The sequence below is a fragment of the Drosophila virilis genome, chromosome 4 (assembly GCF_030788295.1).
Source record: "Drosophila virilis strain 15010-1051.87 chromosome 4, Dvir_AGI_RSII-ME, whole genome shotgun sequence".
Taxonomy (NCBI): domain Eukaryota; kingdom Metazoa; phylum Arthropoda; class Insecta; order Diptera; family Drosophilidae; genus Drosophila; species Drosophila virilis.
Window position 1 is genome coordinate 20,341,431 of NC_091546.1, and position 22,547 is coordinate 20,363,977.

General features: G+C 39.7%; 1 protein-coding gene across 2 annotated transcripts in view; it reads left to right on the forward strand.

Annotated features, from left to right (window-relative positions):
- Ddr (discoidin domain-containing receptor 2) overlaps positions 1-22,547 on the forward strand; it is a 133,948-nt gene that overhangs the window by 55,815 nt on the left and 55,586 nt on the right. The window contains exons 4-11 of one of the 2 annotated variants that reach the window (XM_032437903.2): positions 5,644-5,875; positions 6,277-6,424; positions 7,257-7,430; positions 8,038-8,171; positions 12,268-12,475; positions 17,731-17,886; positions 18,699-18,931; positions 19,299-19,446. In XM_032437903.2, coding sequence (XP_032293794.1) covers positions 5,644-5,875; positions 6,277-6,424; positions 7,257-7,430; positions 8,038-8,171; positions 12,268-12,475; positions 17,731-17,886; positions 18,699-18,931; positions 19,299-19,446 — 1,433 coding nt within the window. Of the gene's footprint in view, positions 1-5,643; positions 5,876-6,276; positions 6,425-7,256; positions 7,437-8,037; positions 8,172-12,267; positions 12,476-17,730; positions 17,887-18,698; positions 18,932-19,298; positions 19,447-22,547 lie in introns of both variants that reach the window. The other variant, XM_002051307.4, reaches the window with a different exon arrangement.

Below are 22,547 nucleotides of genomic sequence, written 5' to 3' on the forward strand. Positions count from 1 at the left end.
AGAGAAAGAGAAGGAGAGAGAGAGAGAGAGGAAGAGGGAGGGAAAGCGCAACCCTTCTGGTTGTGCTACTTATTAGACAAGCCCCAAAGCATGTTGGGGACACTGCACCATATGTGGCTGTACATTCCGAGTAGTAAGCCGCTTAAGTTTTGTCTCGGACCCCCACAAGGCAAAAGTTAAGTTGTCCAACCAAACGAACTTCATTCAGTGTAAATCAGCTTAACTTTTTGCGCCATAAACTGTAGCATATTTTTTGAAGCCCATCTTATGTGTGTGCGGAAATCCTTAAAGACTGGCCACCCCTCCCAAAAATAAGAGAAACAGAAATCTAGACAACCTCATTAAAAAATAGGAAAACAGCTAGCAAACAAGCCGAAAACGAACTTGATAAAGACTCTGTTACATATACATGGACCCACAAAAAAGGATACGCAAATTCAAAGCCAAAGGATATAGAAAAAAAAGAGAAAAATAAAAAAAAAACACACACACACATACATCAGCCTAGAGGCAAAATCTTGTCGGTAAAAGGGTCGCCCTAGTCTCTGAGAGTTTTCATTGTGCTTAGCACAACAAACCAATTGGGCATTTAAGCTACAGGATACTTCCTCTATATGCAAATTCGATTTTGCATAGACCAAAGCGCACAATAAATATGCGCTAAAGGACGAGATATGTATTGTAGAAGAGCATTTAAATAAATAATGGACCCAAATGTTTGCTGCATTGTAATGAAGTCCATGGACAAATTAACAGAGTGGATTCCGATACTCGCATGAAAAGTAGAGACAATTTGCATTTAAGGCGAAGGTTTTCAAAATCAACTTTTTAAAGTGAAAAAACGAACAGTCTTGAATATGTTTTAAAGAGGGAAGACTTAATGAAAATTATGTAGGAATATATTAAATGAAAAATTGGAAAAACAGAAAAACATGTACATATTAAATTTATAAATTTAAAATAAGATTTGTGTGAGAGTTTCATATCTCTTTTTAATACGTTAAAATTATAAATATATTATTTAAATCTGATTTACCGAATGGTTGTCCAATAATTTTTATTTTTTCAGTTTCCGTTGCCAACTTTTTATGATATTGCTTCTAATTTCGTGTTGTATAATATTTTATTGCATTATGTGAATTGAAAAGTTTGCCTAACTTTTGCAAATATTATCAACATATACTAACAATTTAAGAGCAGCTGGTTTTCGTGCCGCCACCCACAGCCAATGCACCGCTGTTACGTGCCATATGAGGCCGGCATCGAGCCACATATTCGTGCATATATTTTCATAATTATCTAAATAAATGTGTGTAAGGCCACAACATGCAAGTGAAAGCGACATGAATTTATATTAAAAACGAGCAGAACTTTACCACAGTTCCCGGCACCTAGTAGCCCATAAATGTATCTGTGAGATACGTATGTGTGTGTGTGTGTGTGTGTGTATCTGTTGGTTGACTCTAATTTCAGCCACGTTTACAGCCATTCCAGGCATGGCTTGGGCGCATAAAGTAACACAAGACCTAGTTAGAGCTCCCAGCCAACTAAATGTGCCCACTCTATGTGTGTAAGCATGTGCAAGTGTGTGTGTGTGCAAATGCAACATTACATCCACTTAGTTGTGTTGGTTTCGTGGTTGGGGGGCACCTTGTAGCTATGTTGTGTGCTGCAGTTATGCGATAGCTGCATCCTTTTATGGCATATTTTAGTAGCTTTGGCCAAATAAAAGTGGCGCTAGGTGCCATTTCCTGCTGCTGACCATAACGCGCCAAACTATGCACAGGATAGCGCATATATACACACACACACACACACACATACAGGCACACAAAACGCCGCAAAGAATGCAACAATTTGCTGTAAAACGAAACCTCAGCTCCTCAGCTAGAAGCGCTTCGTAGGAAAAGCAAGTGAAAATATTTCTATGCCAACATAAAATTTTCGCACGGCATATTTCGTACTCGTTTTTGCCTTGCATACTTTTATGCGCCGTCCTGCCCTAGGGAAAGGAAATAAGTAAAATAAAATAGAAGAAAAGTTTCGGGTGTTGTATGCCCCGGCGGTACAAGTATCCAAGTATATCTGCCTCGTTAGTCGTAAATGAGAAGGCAACGCAACGATTAAAACGAAGCTAATGAAAGCCTTTGGCCTGAATGCGATGCAAAATGATGCTGCCTCAAGACGAGTGTAAAGCATACTTATTGGGGCTGCATAACAAGCAGAGCACATCTTTTGGGGCTGCATTGTGTAAGTGGAGCACGCTTTTAGGCAGCATTCAACCATTTCAGCCGAAGAAGACATGCCCCGGCTCACACGCTGCTCACACTTCTCGCCATGCCCATTATTTGCCCAATTTGAATGCGCATCGAGAAAACATTTGCAGCCTTGTCATGCAAATGATGCTAAAGTGCCATCCCAGGTGACCCATATGTTAACGATAATAAACAGCCCAAGCCGTGAGAGGTTGATGCGAAAGAGTGGAGACTGAAGAACTAGGCTGAACGACTAAGAAATACCCTGAAACATTTGCGAAAAATAAATATAAATATATCACGAAAATTCAGAAATTTAATTTAAATTTGATACAAACAATAAAAAGTTTGATTAGATCACAATTCTTACATAAATATAATTTTAAAAACGATTTTATGTTGTTTGTCAAATTGAATGATAATTTTAAAATACCCTCCGCCAAGCACAGAGAGTTTTCTAGCAAACAAAATGTAAAAGTCAACGGCAAATGTCAAGCCCACACAGCCGCAGAACGCAGGCCACACAACTCATTGGATTTATGACAACAAAATTGATATTAATGTAGAAAAGTCGGTGCACACTTGCAAATAGGCAAACCACCAAAAGGCGCCGGTGGGGTGGTGGCTGGGCCAAGGGGGGCAATATGGAAGCTTGGCTAGCAGTCAACTTGGTGGCTTTCGCTGCCTATTTTGCATACGAGATCCTTTCCCTTGGCCCTCAGCCTGCTGTCTCGTGTTGTAAACCGCGATTAACGTAAATAGCGGAAAAAATGGCGCACAGTACCAGCAAAAAAATATGCCACAGATAGACAGAGACACCACATGGTTGCAAAAAACTGACTGCGAGTGTTACCGTAACAGCGAAAAAAAAAACAGAATTTGCCACAGCAGCAAAGCTCGAGCCAGAGCCAGAGCCGGAGCCAGAAGATAATGTAGGTCATGGCAGAATATGGGCGAGCTGACTCCAGTGGAGATACCCGCTCTGCCATGTACCCCTCAGCTTCCACCTCATCCCCCACCAGGCTGGTAACGCTATGCGTTAGGATAAAGTGTTCATATGTTTGTATGGCGCTTGCCATGCGGAAAATTTGTAGCAATTTCCACAGAACGTGGCAGCTGCTGATGCGGCCGCTGTTGATGTTGATGTTGCTGTTACCGCTGCCTCTACTGCAACAGCAGGAGCAGTAGTTAATTAGCAGTTGATGTGCTATTTTTTATTAGATTGGCGATTAGCTGCTGATGGCCTGCGGTAGTAACGAGAAAGCGAATGGAAAATTGAACTATGGGAAAGATAAGTTGATATGGGCTTACTTTGTAAAAGACCACTCACTTTTACCTATTTATCTATTTCTATTTTTTATCAACATTAATGCAGTATGAGTAGACCAAACAGATTCTTACAGATTTTTGCGTCTGATTCAAAGAAACTATAAGCTTAAAGCAGTGCATAAAGCTATGACATAATATCAATAACAACATCAAAGTTGGTATAAATATTGAAAAAATAATCCGCAAGGCGATTTTCCACTTTCAGTTAATCGTAAACAATGTGGTTTGCATAAACGTATCTTTTAGGGAACTTTCACTTCAGTTTTAAAACAACTTAAACTGGGTCAAAAATAAAACAAGCTACATTTTGCATGAAACAATCCTATAAACATTTCCCCTAGCTGGATATCTTTTTTGTTTATTTCTTTATTCAGTTCTGTCTATAGAAAACTGTGCAAATTGTTTAAATGACTTTGCATGAGTCAATAACTTGCATGATTTACTGCACTTTTGACTCCCCTCGCAGCGCGCTTTCTATTCTAATACAAAGCCAACTACAAGCTAGATGAAATATGAATATGAACATATAGCGTATGTCAGAATGTGTATGTCTGTGTATGTCTACACAGCGAGACACGCACAAATACACAATCTGTCTGTGTGTGTGTTTGTAAAGAAATTGTCGCAATGCAGTTGCAGTTTTTGAGTTTGGCGAAAAAGTTGGCGTTTGAGTTTCGAGTCGAGTTGAGTTGAGTTCTCCGTTTTCCCAGGGCCAAAAGTTGTTGCGCAGCAGCGCGGCGTGTGGTTAACTTTTTTGTTATTTTTTTTTTTTTTATTTTTCGGCTGCCTTACACCAGTTTGAAAATTGAAAGTGAAAACTGCCAAACTGCCGCAGCTGTTGTGGAAATAATTCATAAATTGAGTGCGAATGTTGCGGCAAAATTGCAAAAATAAAATAAATAAAGTTGAAAAGTCATTCACAGCGAATGTTGATTAAGTATGCAAATTGCCGCCTTGACACATAAAAAATGACATTGAAATAAAATTGGCACATTAAGCAAACTGCTGAAAAGGAGTATATTTTTAAGAACTGAAAGAAATAAAAAAGATTTAAACAACGAAATACTAATCGCTCTCTGATGATAATATATGTTATATAGACTCTGGTTATGGGCTAATATTCTCTTTTCACTTGTTAAAGTGATTCGAGCTAAGCCGATGACATTAATATTATAGAATTTTAGGTCAAGAGCAGATCGATAAAAAACTTAAATATCTATCCCTTAATATTATTCCAGGCGAACGGATATAGCACTCGTTCGTTTGAATCTTAATCATTTGGGGCATTACCAGATTTTATTCATATAATTTTTAACTTGAAAATAAACTCTTTTAAGCAGCATTTTCAAGTGGGCGCAACACAAAAGCTTTGCACACAATTGCCAATCAGTGTGCTTTTCACAAAAGGATCATACTTATTGGTGTCCACGCACAGTTAACGACATTTAATTACAAGCAGCACATGCACACTCGACATGCAGCTCAATTACACGTGCATTCGGCAAAAAAGCCAATTTTAAATTTAATTAAATAATTAACGCCAATGCAAATGGCTGTAAAAAACATATGCAAAAAAAAAAACCGAATCCCGTAAACAGCAAACATGAAAAAAGTATCAGAAACGCCCGACAATAAACATGCATTCTGCGTTGCAAGCAAAGTGGGCGTGGTCATGCGTTGAGTCAATCAATGCAAATTCAAATTAATTATTGATCAATATGGTTTATAATCAACGAAAAAAAAAACCTTAACATTGAGCACAGCAAAAGTGAGGACACTTGTATAAATTACAATAAATATTTACTCATTAAAATTAACAAGTGACATTCCTGCCAAGTAAAAAGGCCATAATAAATAGGCACATGTGGACGTGAAGTTTTAATTTGCTGTTGTCTCTTACATGATGTAATAAAATAAATCTGTAGTCAACGAGTCTAGTTATTTAAATAAAAATGTATATTGATTTTGTAAGCGACTATTCGCTATCATAAGTACCTAAAAATTCTCGTTAATTATACAGAAAATGTAAATATTTGATGGTAAATCTTCTTATTTGCAGACTCAAGGTGGATAACAATGGAGGTGCCTGGTGCCCCAAGCATATGGTCTCACGTGGGCTCAAGGAATATCTGCAAATTGATCTGCTGCAGGTGCATTTGGTCAGCGCCATACGCACACAGGGTCGCTTTGGCAAAGGTCAGGGCCAGGAATATACAGAGGCCTATGTGCTCGAATATTGGAGGCCGGGCTTTGAGAAATGGCTGCGTTGGAAGAATACACAGGGCAAAGAGGTGAGTGCCGTACTGCCTACAAGACTCTATGTCTATCTCACTCTCTCTGCATTCACACATTAATCACGAACGGGCCGGGCCGGCGATAAGCATCGCAATAACCGCAAGCCACGAACAGATACATAATGTATCTACATCTTTAGGCTGTGAAATTTACGTGCGAATTATCGCGAGGTGAGCAAGAATTGCGTAGGTGTCCCTCGATTGTGCTGGCCCAGGCTGTGCCCGAAACGGTTCCATCGATTTATTGTGTGCAGGCTAAGAAAATCAATTTGAACGCTTTTGTTTTTCTCTTCTCAATTTTTTTTTTTAGTTCGGCCAAAGAGCTCGAATTCCCCCACCTACACGCGGCACACAGCTGGCGCATTAATAACGTTTTTGTTTTTGGTTACATTTTGCAGATACTTCCTGGCAATATAAACACCTACAGCGAGGTGGAGAACGTGCTGCAGCCCAGCATCTTTGCGTCCAAGGTGCGCATCTATCCCTACAGTCAATACGATCGCACCGTTTGCCTGCGCGCCGAGATCGTTGGCTGTGCCTGGCAAGGTAAGTGGTCCATAGCCATAGCCATGAATTATAGCAAACATTACGTGCCCCCTTTCCTTCCCCTGCCATACACTCCAAGTATCATGGTCGCACTTGTTCATGCCCTGCGGCCGACAAACAGCTAAAGTATCTTTTACCAGGAGTTAAGTAATCTTAAGACAAATCGAAGCTGTCATACCCTAGCATATATATATATATATTTTTTTTTTAAGAGCTCGTAATAATAAATGGATTCTCATTGAAGTTCTTTGATTAACCATAGTTTGCAAACTATTCAATCTTTTAATCCTGTAAACAATAAATTACTTTATATTTAGGTTCCTTGGGTGAATCGAGAATCATGTTTTTTTTTTCATCTTTAACTAATATTGACTAGTTCTTAAACATGTTATTTATATTCGAACAAATCGCATAACAAAATCGTAGGACCCCAAATATGGTTGGTGTATAAAAAAGTATCTGTAAGCATGCAATCAAGCGTGCGACCGGTTTTGATGACTTTGTTTTGCATTTGCGAGCGACCCCAAGCTAAAAGTTAGTTAGTTTCTTTTATTGTTTTATTAAAGGTCTCGTTTGGGGCTCAGTTGTGGGCCCATTGCATGCCGCATATTTAATTTACAGTTTTAAAGCGAATTTATTGCTTTTTTAGTCGCATTTTTATGTAATTTAAACATGAGCGAGTGCTTGTACATAAAATAGTATTATAATTACGAGTAACTGCTGCACATGACCCAAAGACTCAAAATATGACGCTGCAAATCGCCTTAAAGTGCTGCTTTGCCTTTGCCTTTCACTAACAACTCGCATCTTGGAACTATCTTGACTCTTGCAGAGGGCATTGTCGCCTACAGCATTCCGAAGGGCGTGCAGCGCGGCATGGAAATCGATCTATCCGATAAAACCTACGATGGGCACGAGGAGGGCGATCGTTTTGTGAATGGACTGGGCCAGCTTGTAGATGGACAGCGCGGCAAGGATAACTTTCGCATGGATATCAACGGCTTTGGTAAAGGTAAAATAATATTGTACTGGTTTCTTAATATCAGGCGGGCGTGCATGGTCTCTTTATGGAAGTCCATTTGCTTGTCACATAAAATACTTCAGTCTAGGCTATTTTAGTGTTTACATGTTTTAGTTGCACATGAATGTCTCTTATTATTGCGTTAAACTGGCCCAAGAGTCATTTAATATCATACATAATGGTGATTACAATGCACTTGAGCTTTAACATGTGAAATATGTGGTCCAGTGAGAAAAAGAAGTGTGCCAAGACAAATTCGCAGTAATATTATATAAAATGTAGACAAAACAGATAATATTTGCTTGTGCAGAGTTCAACCCATATCAGACAATGGTCTATGAAAAAGCTTTTAGTTGTTATTAGACAATATAATCATAGAAGATATTCCAAAATCAGAATATAATATTTTATGAAAACATTCGAAACAATAATGTTCTTCATCAACTAATATGAATAAAAGAAAGAGAGAATAATGTGGCCTCTACAACAGAAACTCGTATGGCAATTCTTGAGTTCTTAACATTCTCTTCTGTCATGACTTTGGCAAGACTCAATTCGTGAAAAATGATCAACTAATGCTTTTTCCATTTAGGTTATGAATGGGTTGGCTGGCGTAATGATACTCTATCCGGTCGTCCAGTGGAAATCACCTTTGAATTTGAAACTGTACGCAATTTCAGTGCAGTGATTATCCACACGAACAACATGTTCTCCAAGGATGTGCAGGTAAGTAACAACAAGCTACATATAGCATACACACTCATTACACTGCTTCAGCCCACACTTGGTAAAATATACCCTATAACTGTCAACTGCAACTGCATTTCATCACATTTTCATTGTTAATGCCTGAAGTGCATATAAGACAACACGATACTGTCATTTGCGGACAGATAAATTGGCTCTTTAAAAATAAAATACAACAACAGCAACGCCAAATTATATAAACAACAGTGTGCCGCGCCTTTTGTTTGGAAATCGTAAAAAATCAACAGCCGCTGCGAGGTCCGCGGTTCGCGGTCCGCAACCGCACCATGGCCCCACTCACAGTTCCCGGGCCAGACAAACTGGCGGCGGCAAACTGAGCAAATAAATGCTAAACAGTTCTGACAACAAACACAGTGCGGTAATAAAATAAAATTGTCAGAGACAGGGGCAGCTAGAGGTGGAGAGCGAGTGCGAGAGAGATAGAGAAAAGAATACGAATGATTTTTATAAACAAACCAAACACGAAATCGAACCTAAACAAACCGCAATTGATATAAACGGAACGCACCGTCCACCCTACTACCCCACCGTACCCAAACCGACTCAGGTGGCACTTGAAATCGGGTATAGAGGTACTCGTACTATATACATATATGGCAAGGCATTATAGAGTCAATTTCCTTACTTACTCGTTGTCTTTATCGAAAGTAAACAATGCGAGTGAGTGCCCAGGCACATACGAATACGAATCATTTAATGATTGGGCGCAGTTTTGTTTTGCTTACCCCCATTCCACAACATATCGAAAGGAGCATGGGAGCATGGGGGCTTTGATAGCAGGCTAGAGCATAATCTGGCCCATAAAACAGAAAACAACAGAACAGTACAGAACTTTTTTTTCGTTCAAGTCCATTGACCCAAATTATAGTGGCAATGTGTTAAATGCTAGATTGAGATAGCTATGCGCTCTTGTTGACTGATAAGAGAACTACAAAAATGTTTAAAGGTGCAGCTGGGCTGCTGCCCAAAACACCCGCAGCACTATCTTTAATTAAAGCCTACCTGAGTACAACTGCATATATGATTGCATTTGATCAGACCCTCTCTCATAAATTTCTTGTAAATTTCTTCGTCTGACAGCTTCGAGTGTCGTACGACAGTTTAATAATTTTTCTATGCGCCCTGTTTGATCTTATCATTGTTAAATTTCGAGTAACATAAACCACACATTTCCACTGCCGTTCCATATGCTTGTCAAATTTGTGTCAAATTAATCTTCACTTTCTTTTTGGTAGCGCGGGGGCGTTGGAGGTGTGCTGGGGCAGACAGATAACTGTGGGTCCACTCTGGTATATTGTTATAATTATGCATTTTTATATGTACCTTTAATTATTGATAAGTTGTACATGTTTTTGTTACATGGGGATAGTGGTATAAATGCCAGAGTGTGTAGATTTCTGCCAGAGCATATGATTTTTGTAACAATTTTCCAGAGCTTAGAGTCACAAATAAATCTGGGCCACAATAAGGGGAATATCACAGCTCGTTATTTTATAATAGATAGCATTACTAAAATCACCATTGCAGACAGAAATTTGATTAAATAAAATAATATCAAAAATATTAAAAATAAAAAAATATGTAGAATTATTTAATATAGTCATCACATGCAAAACAAATAGTTCGATTCCTAAAATTATTATACATATATACTTATATTATTAAATTATAGCCTAAAGTTGAAAACTATTTAGTTAACTTTAGTAGGTACCGCGAACAATATACCCACACATAGCCTGGTTTTTAAACGCAGACTCTGAAAATAAATTTTGTTTTTGAAGAAATTCTTTACTATTAGTTGATTAAATCCCTTGCAATATGTGAAACATTTTCATACATCATTTTAAGATCCGCGGCAGGGCTTACATATTTTATAGAGCAACATTAGAACTTTTATGATTTACCTCCACAATAAACCAATCTTTTTACTACATTCTAACTATAAAACCACATAAATATAAAATCTTGAGTGTTCTTACAAGCAAGGCATAACCTGTGCTAATCAAGAATTCTGTATGTTTCTATCCATTTGGATAAATACTTATCTACATTTAATTATGATTACTTGAATGGTTCTGATGACTCGCAACTTCACTGCCTATGTCTAAAATTTACGATGCTTTTTAAATATACGAGTAATTTCCACATGCTTTTCGATTTAAGAAGCAAACCAGCTCAATCAGTAGTTGGAGATGCCACTCTAGATAGCTGCTCTGTAGATTTCTGTGTTTCTAAACAAATCTGCTGACGTAATTAACCACAAAGTATGCAGCCAATTGGCAGCAGATTCAAGCGGCACATAAAATTTCAATTACCACAAATTTTCTTGGGGCGCTTTGATTTGTTGCCGCCATTTGTACGTGAAGTGAAGAGCTTGGGGGGCGAGGCTGGAATCACAGTCAGCGCCAATGTCGAGTGTCTGGGGTGGCAGCAGCCTACCTGGTCAATGCGGTCGTCTGGCTGGCCGACTTGGCCATTGACCATTCGCTTTATGGTTGCCCATAATTTACACAGAATCAACGACGACGTCCTCGTCTTTGGCTCAGTCGCTATAATTCTCATTTTTATGATTTTTCATTACCATTTGCTTGGCCAGCGCCATTCGGAATGACCCATAAGTCATAAAATTACTTAGAGCGGCTTTGGGGGCCAGCAGCTCTGGACCCGATCTCGGACCCGGACACGGACCCGGACACGTTGCCATGGGACACTTTGCGGTCGTGCAATAAATACTCAAAATGCCATTTGTGATGCATTGATAAGCCCAAAATTATGCTAATTGCGTTTTAATTATGACACGCGTGTGGCTGCTGCACCTTTCACCGCACCTGCGCCTCAACTGGCAACCCACTCTAGCGCTCCGCACTCAACACTCAGCACTCAGCACCCAGCTCCAGTCCAAGTCCAAGTCGAACTCCAAGTCATTACATGTCAGATGTTCGATAAGCCTCTTGAGCTCTTGTGTTGTCGGTTAGCGTCTGTTTGTTTGACTTTGTCTTTAGCATTTCTAATGAGCGGCAACGTTCCCCCAACCACCTCTTCCTCTCACTCTCTCCTTTTCTCTATCAACTCCTTGTGTACTCTTTAAAATGCGTGCCCAGATTTATAGCCCCGATTAAGACATTGTCGTGGGGGTCAACGTCTACGTGTGGTCCTATTAATTAGTCTTGGGAGGGCAGGCTTAGACTCATCAGATTGTTTGTCTCTTTAAGTGGCTGACTTCCGTTAGCTGCTGCTTTTGCGGAGGGCAGTTTGCCTGTGAAAGTTTGTTGAAAAGCACTTTGACAGGTGGGCTTTGGAAAAGGATCTGACATTTAGCTAGTGTAAAGGGAAAATAGCTCATTTCGGATTATGATTCGCCTGTAGCTGATACGCATATAGCAAAAAGATAATCAAGAAAACTTCTTATTTTCTGGCGGTTTCCTAAAATATACGAGAAATATATGTTCTGTTTGTAGGATTATCCATAGTGCCCACACACAACTATTTATAAGATAACATACAAATAAAGTTTATAAGCTTTATAATAAATTGTTAGCTACCGAGCCCATGATTTCTATTAATATTCAATGCATTCAGCGCTCAAACAAAGTCCAAGCAACACCTCTTAACGTCAACGACAACTCATTAGCCATGCTCAGCCCAATTGGCAATGGGAAAGACAACACTTACACATCCGGCTGGCCCCAAAATAAAAAAGTAACCAACCAAAAGTAAATGTTGTATTTATAAATACATGATTTTTTTTCTCAGCTGTGTATTTTTTTTTTACGAGGCACTTCCGTGGCGCGTCCATAACTGAACCTTGGACTGTCGCTTGACCAAAACTGTCAGCGGGGCTAACAAATATGAGAATACAATTCGCGGGCAAAGAAAATGAAGAACAAACGCGTCGTAAAAAATAAAATAAATGTGATTACTTTAATTATTATGCCAGTCACACACACACTCGCACACACACACACACACACAGACACATGGACACTTTCAGGTGTCCAACTGTTACTCATTTTTGTTTACTCCCTCTCAATCTCTCTCTTTCTCGCACTTGCAGGTGTTTGTGCACGCCAAAGTTTTCTTCAGCATTGGCGGACGCCAGTTTGTTGGGGAGCCGGTTCAGTTCTCCTACATGCCCGACCAAGTGCTGGATCATGCACGCGACGTGACAATCAAATTACATCATCGCCTGGGGCGTTATCTGCAGTTGCATTTGTATTTCGCCGCCCGCTGGATGATGCTCAGCGAGATTACATTTATATCAGGTGAGAGAGAGAGAGAGAGAATGCGAGCCCAAGTCTCCCAACCGCAACGCAACATGCCCGCTGGGCCAAAAACTGTTGCAGCAAAAATTATTTTATTAAAAAATGTAACACGAGCACGCAAAAACGTAAAAGTTGCAAGAAATAATAAAAATAAGGAACAGCGCTCTTTGGCACGCCGAAGATTAAATACCCTTGTAGGCATTACGGCTTCGCATATGGTATGCTGAAAATATCTGCAAGAACAGAAGAGTTTTCTATATCAAAATTTATTTTTCAACCGTTTTTTCCCACAAAGCCTTACAACATAGCATGGCATACATCAATATTGTTCAAGAATTCATAAGAAAAAACAAAAGGTCTCATAATAAGTTTGTTTCTGTCCGATCTTTCCAAGTGAACCTATATAATATAGCAAAATAGCTTTCCTACTGCCTCTTTCAGAGCGTTACAAATTTAATGACAATGTAATCAAACCCTCCTTATTTGTAGTGGATAAAAAGGGTTAACTGGGTTGCCACCTTCCTTGCTGGCCACATGGTGCGCCACCTGCAATAAATGCGAATGCATTCGTTGTCAACGCCAGCGACCGGCGGAGGGGCAAGGTGGCCGACAAGGTGGAGGGTAGTTGATGTGCCTCTGTTCTTTGTAGTTTAAATTAATTTTTTATGCCCGTTCGCGTTGACTTGTTAGTGAATTTAAAGCGTTGATAACGCGACAGGTTGCACCAAGTAATTTAGTTAGTTATTATCGAGTTTACGAGCACAATACAAGTGGCCAGTTAGGGAAGGCTGTTAAGTCAGCTAGTTGGCATTATATTCAGTGGGTGTATATATTTCTTTTTTAAAGTGGGTAAAAAGGAATTATTTACATTTTACTTTAGTTGCCCACAACATCAATTTTATAAGAAAATTCAATTGGGACTTACATAAAAATGGTGTACGATTTTTTATTGGCATTCAATTGGGTACCAAAATTAATATCAGCAGGACGATGCCTGGTAACTTTTATTACATATTTTATTGGTCTCTCATATCAAATAATTTGATAAATAAATAATTTATTCAAACTAAAAGTCAAATTTTCAGCTGTCTAAACGGAGTCTATCAAAAGCTAGCACCAAAGCTATGGCTCCTATTGGTTAGTGGAAACCTAAGCCTTAGCTCGGAGTAATTTTTCACTCCACATTTCGACTTACAGCACTTTTATGGCTAAAACAGTGCAAACAGCCAAATATTTTAAGTATCTGTTTAGCTGGCCAACTGTTTAATTTTCATTTACTGCACACCTGGTTGAAAATATGAGGCTGCCGGGCTGTGGTCGGGGAATGATGGGAAAACTCTCTTAAATACTCACATGACTTGTTTAGAGCAATTGCTGCAACATACAACGAATAAACCAAGCAGTAAACATAATTTAGCCAGGCAAACTAGAAAACTCAGTGCGCCCAACGGTAGCGGCTCTTCAAACATAAACTGCAACTGCAACGGCAACAACAACAACAACAAGGACAACAACTTTGAGCAATTGAAAATTCCACTGACACTAAAAATTCGTTGCGCATTTCATTAAAACCCCTGGCAAACGACTCGAACTGGAGCGGCTCGACTCTACACTCGACTCCTATCCACTCCGCTCTACTCCGCTCCACTCTGCTCGACTCGAGTCGAATCCGACGCGACTCTGTGTCGATGGTGCAAAATATATTACCAACTGAGAGGCAGGCTATGAACCAATTTTTACTTAACTCACATCGCTACTAAGCCAGCTGGGAGCTTTGTTTTTCTACAAGTGTGCGTGTGTGTGCTGTGTGCAATTGTGCATAGAGTGATACAAAGCAGGCTGACTGAGAGAGAAAGAGTGGACAGGCGGGAGGGAAAACGTAACTGGGAACCGAGTCAGCCATTGTAACAAGCATAGGAAACGGAAGCCCACATATACTGCGACAAAAGCAGAGACAGAGCAGGCGAGCGAGACAGAAAGGCAGCGAGAGAGAGAGAGAGAGAGAGAGCTTCAGCTTAGAGGGCAGAAACAGCAGCCCTGGCATATGCTCGACTACAACCAGAAGCAAAGCACAAGGATATTGTGAAAATTAAATGAGTTGCATTACTTTTGTGCATTTGAAATTTGCAACTCAATGAGCACACGGAGCACAGAGCCATGGGTACTACACAAGGAGAGGAGCGGCTGGTTGGCAATGGCAGCGGGGCAACATCGTGCCTTCCTGCCTCTAGCTTCCTCTTTTTACACGTTGCATAATAAAGAGCTGCACTGCTTTTTGAATGTTCTATGCAGCATAAGGTATGCTAACTATACCGTTGATTTCGCAATAAACAAATAAGGCTGCACAGAGTACAGACTCGATGCGATTGATTGCGAATTTTTAGCAGTTCATATTTAAGATCAATACCATTGAAATAAAATACCTAAATCGATATAAAAGTAGGAAAATTAATTGCCCCATTGTAGCCCAGATTTTTCTATCAAGTAAAATCAATGAAGTGTCTTTTGCACAAGTTAAAAGACGATTAAGAGATGTTCTTTTAAGGATAAATGTCGAGAATGTTTTACGCTTAACATGATTTATAAGCAAACATTAAAAATATATTTAAAAAAAAAAAAAGACTTTCATAAGCAAGTCTTACAGATTTAAAATGCATTCATTTTTTTCCGTTTAAAGAATACTTTCTAATATTCCTCTCTGCCCAATTCGAATTGACTAAAATGTTTTACTTGATTAAATATTTATTAACGTTACGTTTTATGTCCGAGCTAATAAGCACAATCATACCTTATGATAAACCCCCTGTAAAGGGAATTTAATCATCGACTTTTGCCTCATTTGTGATTCTCTTTTGTTGGCTTTGCCATTGGCACTGGCTGTGTCTTGGTTCCTCTTGCTTATAGATTTGTTTTCATTTTTTTTGTTTTCCCATTTGCAGATTTCATTCTGAAACTTTTTTTTTTTTTTTTGAAATGGAGCGTATTTAAGCTTTGCAAGTGCTTTGCCTTATAAATCAATAACATTGCAATATATTTTGCATGTTGGCGCCCCGCGTACTCCAGATTGTACGACGACCTCTTTTGTTTGTTGTTGCTTGTGTTTTGCTTGGATTTTGATTTTGATGCATTCTGTTCAGTCAGTCAGTCAGTCAGCCAGGCATTCATTTACCCAGACAGATAGACAGACAGACATTTAGTCGGTGAGTCAGTCAAGCAATCGCTGCATACAAATTCATTTCAATAACTTCGCTGTTGCTGCGCTTTAAATCCGTCTGCAATCTCCCTCGCTTAATCCTTTCTAATTGAAAATCGTTTTGAATTCGAGAACTGAGAGTGCTTTTTGAGTGTTTTTGAATGTGGGTGTTTGGTAGGGTGGAATGGTGTCGATGTGTGCGTGTCATATAGCGCTGAATGGTAATGCGAATAACTGCGTGTAGTAGTTGGTGCTAGATGAATTGCATCAGCATATGATGCAGTTGATTTGCTGCATTGTAGGTAGCCTGCCATCTGACTGGCCTTGAGCGCATTCGAGCGAATTGCAACAATGTGCATGATTTTCATGCATTTGGAATTTCGGCTCGTAATTTGCTTAATGGTTGAGTTGAAGTGCCAAAGCCAAAGTGCATTGATATTGAAAGCATTAAATTGCCGAGTGCATAATGCAATCAATGCGTACGGCAAGAAGAAAAGGAAGGAAACTGATGACAGCCAAACAATGCGATGTTAATGGAGGTCACGTGCATATTCCAACTGATTATAATATATACCTTGTACGGCCAGATGAATATACACACATACAGGCGGAAATTAAACATAAATCTGCATCAGAATTTCGTTTGTTGCGAACTGGACAGCATCTTATGTATACGATATGTATTGAGTTCACCATATTTGATAATCTACTTATTAACTGTTGAGCTCTTTGTAGATATGTTTCCAAAAATTTTAAATGTATAATAAATATTACATATTATAGAATATGATTTCATTACGTTTTTAATTTACTTTGTATGTTCTTTATAATGCAAGGACATTGCTCAAGCGCTCAGGCAAAGCTTCAGAATAACTAACGCAATGCTAATCCGTTCCCATTCATCGATCTGTGTTTTTATCGTATCACATATTCTCCGCATGCACCTCTTAATATTTCAAGTGGAGATATTAACATTTTGTCTCTGGCAGCGCTAACAAATTAACATATTTTGGGTTCGTTTAGGTTCACAGAACATATGACACGGCTTTTGGGAGTCTGTTGGCCCGCACACAATTCCCAATGCTACTTTTGCTGCGGCGGACGAACTTTGATGCCACAAGCATTGCCCAAACCAACAACCAACAGAATGGCAAAATTTTTGTTGCCGTCGCTATTTGCATGGCAAATTCAAACACACGAAAGTAAACAAAAAACTTTTGTAACAACAAAAAACTTGACGCCAAAGAAAATAGACGACACGCGGCGGCGGCGGCAACAACAACAACAACAACAACAACAACAACAACAACAATAACAAGCAAACAAGTTCAAAATCAATGCCAAGAGCTGTAAAAATTTGCATTTCCCTCAACGTTATTTCTACCATTTTTGGAAATTTCCTGCAAAACGTTCGCCTTTTTGTTTTTAAATATCGAGCGGAGTTCAACAAACGCCCGAGGCGGAAATGCATTTGGAAATTGTGCTCCGTACCAGGATAACCATACTGGCTAACGAAAACAAAGTCAGCAACAGTCCGCTGGGTAAACAGCAAATGATAGAGTGTGGGCGAGTTCGGTGCTAGCTGTTGTTATTGACGACTGTCTGGGTTGGATGATGGCGTTTTCGCCGCTTCTGTTTATTGTCTGGCTGCGCGAAAGGTCAACAGCAAATACTGCACACGCTTCAACGCCTGTCGCGATAGTGTTTTGGGCGTGGCAACCACCTAAAAGTATGCAACACTAATTGGCACTCAACGAGACGGTCTACTCAGCGTCAGCGTTGACACCAGACTGTGTAACAGCTCATTTATCATAATAATCGCGAATCTCTCTTTTTCCCTCTCGCTAATTGCTCACTGAGACCCATTAGCTCGGCTGGCTTATCAAGACGGGCAGCTGTCAGGCAACAGTTTGCCACCCACAGCTCACCTCGTTTGCTGCAATCTTTATGCAGCCTATTTCCTATTTCGTTGGCGAATCTCTCAACGCATTCTAACCCACATTTTTGAGCTCCTCTCACTCTCTCTCTCTCTCTCTCTCTCTCTGTTTTGTCTTGTTTGCAGTGCCCGTAGTGGGCAATTTCACAGATGAGGAGCTGCTCAATGTACCGCCTACAAATGGCGCCGGTGTGCCAAATACATCCGAATATCCGTTGCAACGCGATGAGGTGGGCCGAGCTGTCAGCAGCGGTGGCGAGAGGAGTCAACATACCACCCAAGGTAAGTGCAATGCGAATAGAGATCAACTGATTATACCAAAATGTATACGCGAAATGTCAGTGACTGGTTTACTTACTAGTTGCTGGCGCAAATTATTTTCAAAATCACCTTTCAGCCGCATTAGATTTTAATATTTTAACTTTTTCTTGGAAAATTAGCTAAAATTTTAAATTTTAATTGCTGTCCGCAGCAGAAATATTTAATTGCTTTTTTGATCAATGTGTCCGCATAAATTATATATATTATTTATTAATATAATTTTGAGCGCTATTATCAATTAAATAAAAATAATAAATTTATCAGCGAGCATAAAAGTCGATCAATCCCGCAAAAAGTATTTGAATTAATAACATTATTGTTCAGTTCGCTATCTGTGGTAAATATTTTTCATTTAATGCACCCCAAATTAGCCAGCATCGACAGTTCTTGAAATACTAAACATAATGCTTGATAATGTTGTACATCGACCCACCAGCAAAAGTGCTGGAGTGAGCTCTTTAATTACTCGGCCTCAGCACTTACAATGAGTTAACAAACAAAAGAGTGTTGGGGCAATTTAAAGCCCAACAATAAGCTACACCACGCCTCAAATATTTTGATGGATGTTTTCCATAAATAATCTTTATCCCATCCGACACAAGAAAATGCACAAAAAGAGCAACAAAAAAACTTTTTCATTAAATACGAATTTTGCAAAGCGTTGCACTTTTTTTTCTCATTAACTTTTAGTTGCTCGCCAGAGTTGTAACTGCCAGCCTGTTGTTTCATATCACATCATACAGCTCTCTTTTGCTCTTCGCTTTTGCTTGCAGTTATCTCGCCGAAGCCCATTGACCATCAGGAGCCGGAAACAAGTTTCGTTGGCGTCATAATCACAGTGCTGGCAACAATTATACTCTTCCTTGTCGTTATTATCCTGTTGATAATAGCTCGCAATAAGCGCGGACGCGGACGTGGCAATGTTTTGGATGCATTTCAGCATAATTTCAATCCGGACACACTCGGCGGCGTCGATAAGCGACTCAACGGCAATGGCGTCTTAAAGGTGGGTAAAATGAATATCTGTACAAATACCAAGCGGCGTTTAGTTTGGCCACTAACCGGCTGACATGAAAAGTGCATAAGCTGTTGTCGCACTGTGGGCAGTCACCACCCAAAATGCATGTCAAACATCAAGAACCAAAAAAAAAAAAATAAAAATTCGGGGGACGAGCGAAAAAAAAAGTTAAAAATTGCTGCTGCCAACGCACAAAGGTTTTACGGGTGAGCCCGGGCTCCATATGCAGAAATCATGATTAAAAGCTGCACTGTAGTGGCTGCCAAAGCTCAACAAAAAGAGCTAGGCGTCAATTTTTTTACACTGTATGTTTTAATTTTTCTATTTTTTTTTTTCTTTCACCTTTCGCCCTCAGGTGGTCACAACAATGGATGACAATGAGTCGTCCATTGACAAGAACAGTCTGTACCATGAGCCCTTCAATGTGAACATGTACACAAGCGCGGCCAGTGCCTGCTCCATGAATGACCTGCAGCGTCAGCATGTAACTCCGGACTATACAGGTGAGTTCACGCAAAGGGGCAAGAGGTCCCGGCTTTCAGTTGCACCATGATGGGCTGTTGCTGCTGCTGCTGCTGCTGGTGCCATGGGCCATTAACAGCGCTCACAGCATGGCTCAAGCTTTAGCACCCGCTCCCGGTTCTACTCCTGCTTCTGTTCCTGCTGCTGGTGTCGCAGCTGATGAGTTTGATGTTTTGCGTCCTGCCTGTGACAGGACATGCAAATGTTGCTGCTACGTTGCAAACAACAACAAAAACGCAACAAACAAAAAAAGAAGACAAATGCGAGTACGAAGCAATGCTTAATTTAGCGCACAACATGAAAGTCCAGTGTGATGGACTCTGCCAGCGGTGCTGAAGTAGCAGCCGGAACAAGAGCACCAACAATCAAAAAAGAAAAAAAAAACGAACGCGCGTTGTTCGCGCCGCAGGACATAATTTTGAATTGCTTAGTCGCCAGACCGGCAAAACTGATCCCCCAAAAAATAGGGTATGCAATGGGGCATATGAACTTGCTAACACTTTCATTTTAACATTTGTATTCTGATTTAATTATTTAAATATATTTATTAAATTATTTTTATAATAAATCTAATTAAGGAGGAGCGCTTTTATAAAAAGCTTTGGTAAATGTTTGTTTAAAATTTATATCACAAACAAATGATTAATATTATTAATGGAATTTGGCATATTATTAAATATTGCTCCATATGAGAATGCGTATTTCTTCAGTTAAATTTTCCTTTCTACTCATGGAAACTTACTGAAAATAAAAACGCACTTGAGTTGAACTTAAATTTCAACTAATATCTTAGTCAAAAGAAATTCGCATGGATTTAGTGTAAACAGGCTTTTGACTTCCCAATCCGCTTACGAGAATTCTTTATGCCTTCTTCCGGCACATAGTCAATAATAAAACAGAGGACTCCTTTCAGTGAACCTTCAGTTAGCTAGTTAAATACTAAGCAGAACTAATCCAAGCGAATGCCTTGTGCAGAGTAACTAAATGTCATCGTGTCCAACATAGGTTACTTTTCATGTATTCGTCGAGTAACATGTGCACTGTTTAATTGCCAAACATGGAACGTGGAGCTTTCGGTTTGGGGTTAGAAGAAGTTGAGCTACATAATTTGTAATGAATTCTAATGTCTTGTGTCCGTCGCCTAAAGGCATGCTACACATTTTTGCGGCCCTTGCGTTTATCTCGGAGAGACACGAAGCAGGGCACATAAAATCGACAACATGCTGGTCAGGACACAGGCACATTGTTTGCACACATTCCTGGGCCATCACTAGCATCATCATTATCATCAGCATAGCCATTGTCATCATCATCAGCAACGTTTATGGCACGCCTTTCATGCGCTCGAGTCATTTGCCAAAAAGTTTTGTGATGTTGCCTTTGGGTGCATTTTATAACTGGGCACCAAATATTTGTCATTGTCTCCCATCCGCCCCACTTAATGCTCTATTCCGTTCGTATCTTTGTCTGTCTGTTGCCGTAATAATTTAATTTAGCTCAAATAAATTATAACTTTAGCCATGGTAGAGCTACATTGCCATTTACGCTTTAACTTCAGCCCAATTCCCAACCTATTCCCATTTCCAGCACTCGTCACAGTCTCGCGCGTACCGCACGCTTCAAATTGAGTCCTTCAAACTTCGTTGGAAAACTTCTGCCAGCAACAACTGCTCGCACACTACTCCACACACACACACACACACTCCAATTAAAGTCCATTTTTGAAGTCAACTGCCAATTTGCACTCGCAAAGCTCCCCCACATCAAAATCACGGCGAAAAACTTCACATAATAACATTGCATGCAAGTAAACACGGCAATAAGCGTGAGCCCAAGCACGAAATTCGCTTAAAAGCGGGTCGCAATTTGCATAGCTCTACATAAGACAATCGAATACTTAATTTAAAGAGCTATAAATGGAATATAGAATAGCTTGTGCGAATAGTGCAAATAAGGCGGGGGAAAGTAAAGTTTATTTTATATTTATCATTTAAATAATTAAAAATACCAATATTTTTTAGTTGAATTCAGTGATGTAAAAGCTATGAATTGATGCTGCATAGGGCATTTTTTCCCACATGAGAAATCGATTTTACATTTTTTTATGAACAATTTTTAAAAACCATTTGGGGTGTAAATTCGACAATGCTCCAATTGAAGTAGAGTATTTGAGATTTCTGCAATATCAAGTAAGGCCACAAAACTTCAGTGCAACTTTAAGGCTGAGGCACTGATTGCTCAAGCACATAGATATACACACACGCATATACACACACACACACACACAAACACAAACACATGCATAGTGCACATTCCGACAACTTGCATACGAATTTTGCACAGTCGTCGAAAAGTTTTGTCATTAACGTTCGTTGGCTGTCTCTTAGTCTGTCTCTATAGCTCTTCTTCTCTCCCTGTCTCTTTCTCAGTGTTATTTTATGTTTTCCCACTACGAATGCAAAAATGACAGGCAACAGTAAGGCCGAAAAACAGACTGACAATGAGCCGCACACAAACTAAATAATGTTATTACAACAACAATAAAATTAAAACTTGCCTCGGATAGAGGATAGTTGATAACAGTGTGCGCAAGGGAGACAGCACAACGCCAAGTTGCAATTAATTTCATTTAGTTTTTTGCCACACGCCATTTTGTCTTGCCCCCGGGATGCCTCTCTCTCGCACTCACTCACTTTTTCTTTTCTATGTGCAATGAGAGTTGACTAAATGGGAAAAGTTTGAAGTTGAAGGCACAAAAGTCCTGGACAAGACAAATGAAAACGAGAGACAAAGGCACCCAGTTGCCTGAAGGAGATGGCATTACATTGAGCTGGGGATTGCCAGAAAGGCAGACAAAATGCTCAGCCCAGAGTTGCATTCGGTGTGCCCTCTAGTTTCAATTTATGAGTGGCCCAGGGTACGCCTGCTGTCTTCATATGCTTCAAGCAGCAGGCAACTGGTGAACTGTAAAATAAATGTCCTTTTACAACACTCATGTGTTTGGCAGAACTGTTTCACCTAAATTTGACTATGTTTAGAATTTGTGAAAAATTTTATAAATTCGAATAGTTAAGGGAAATGC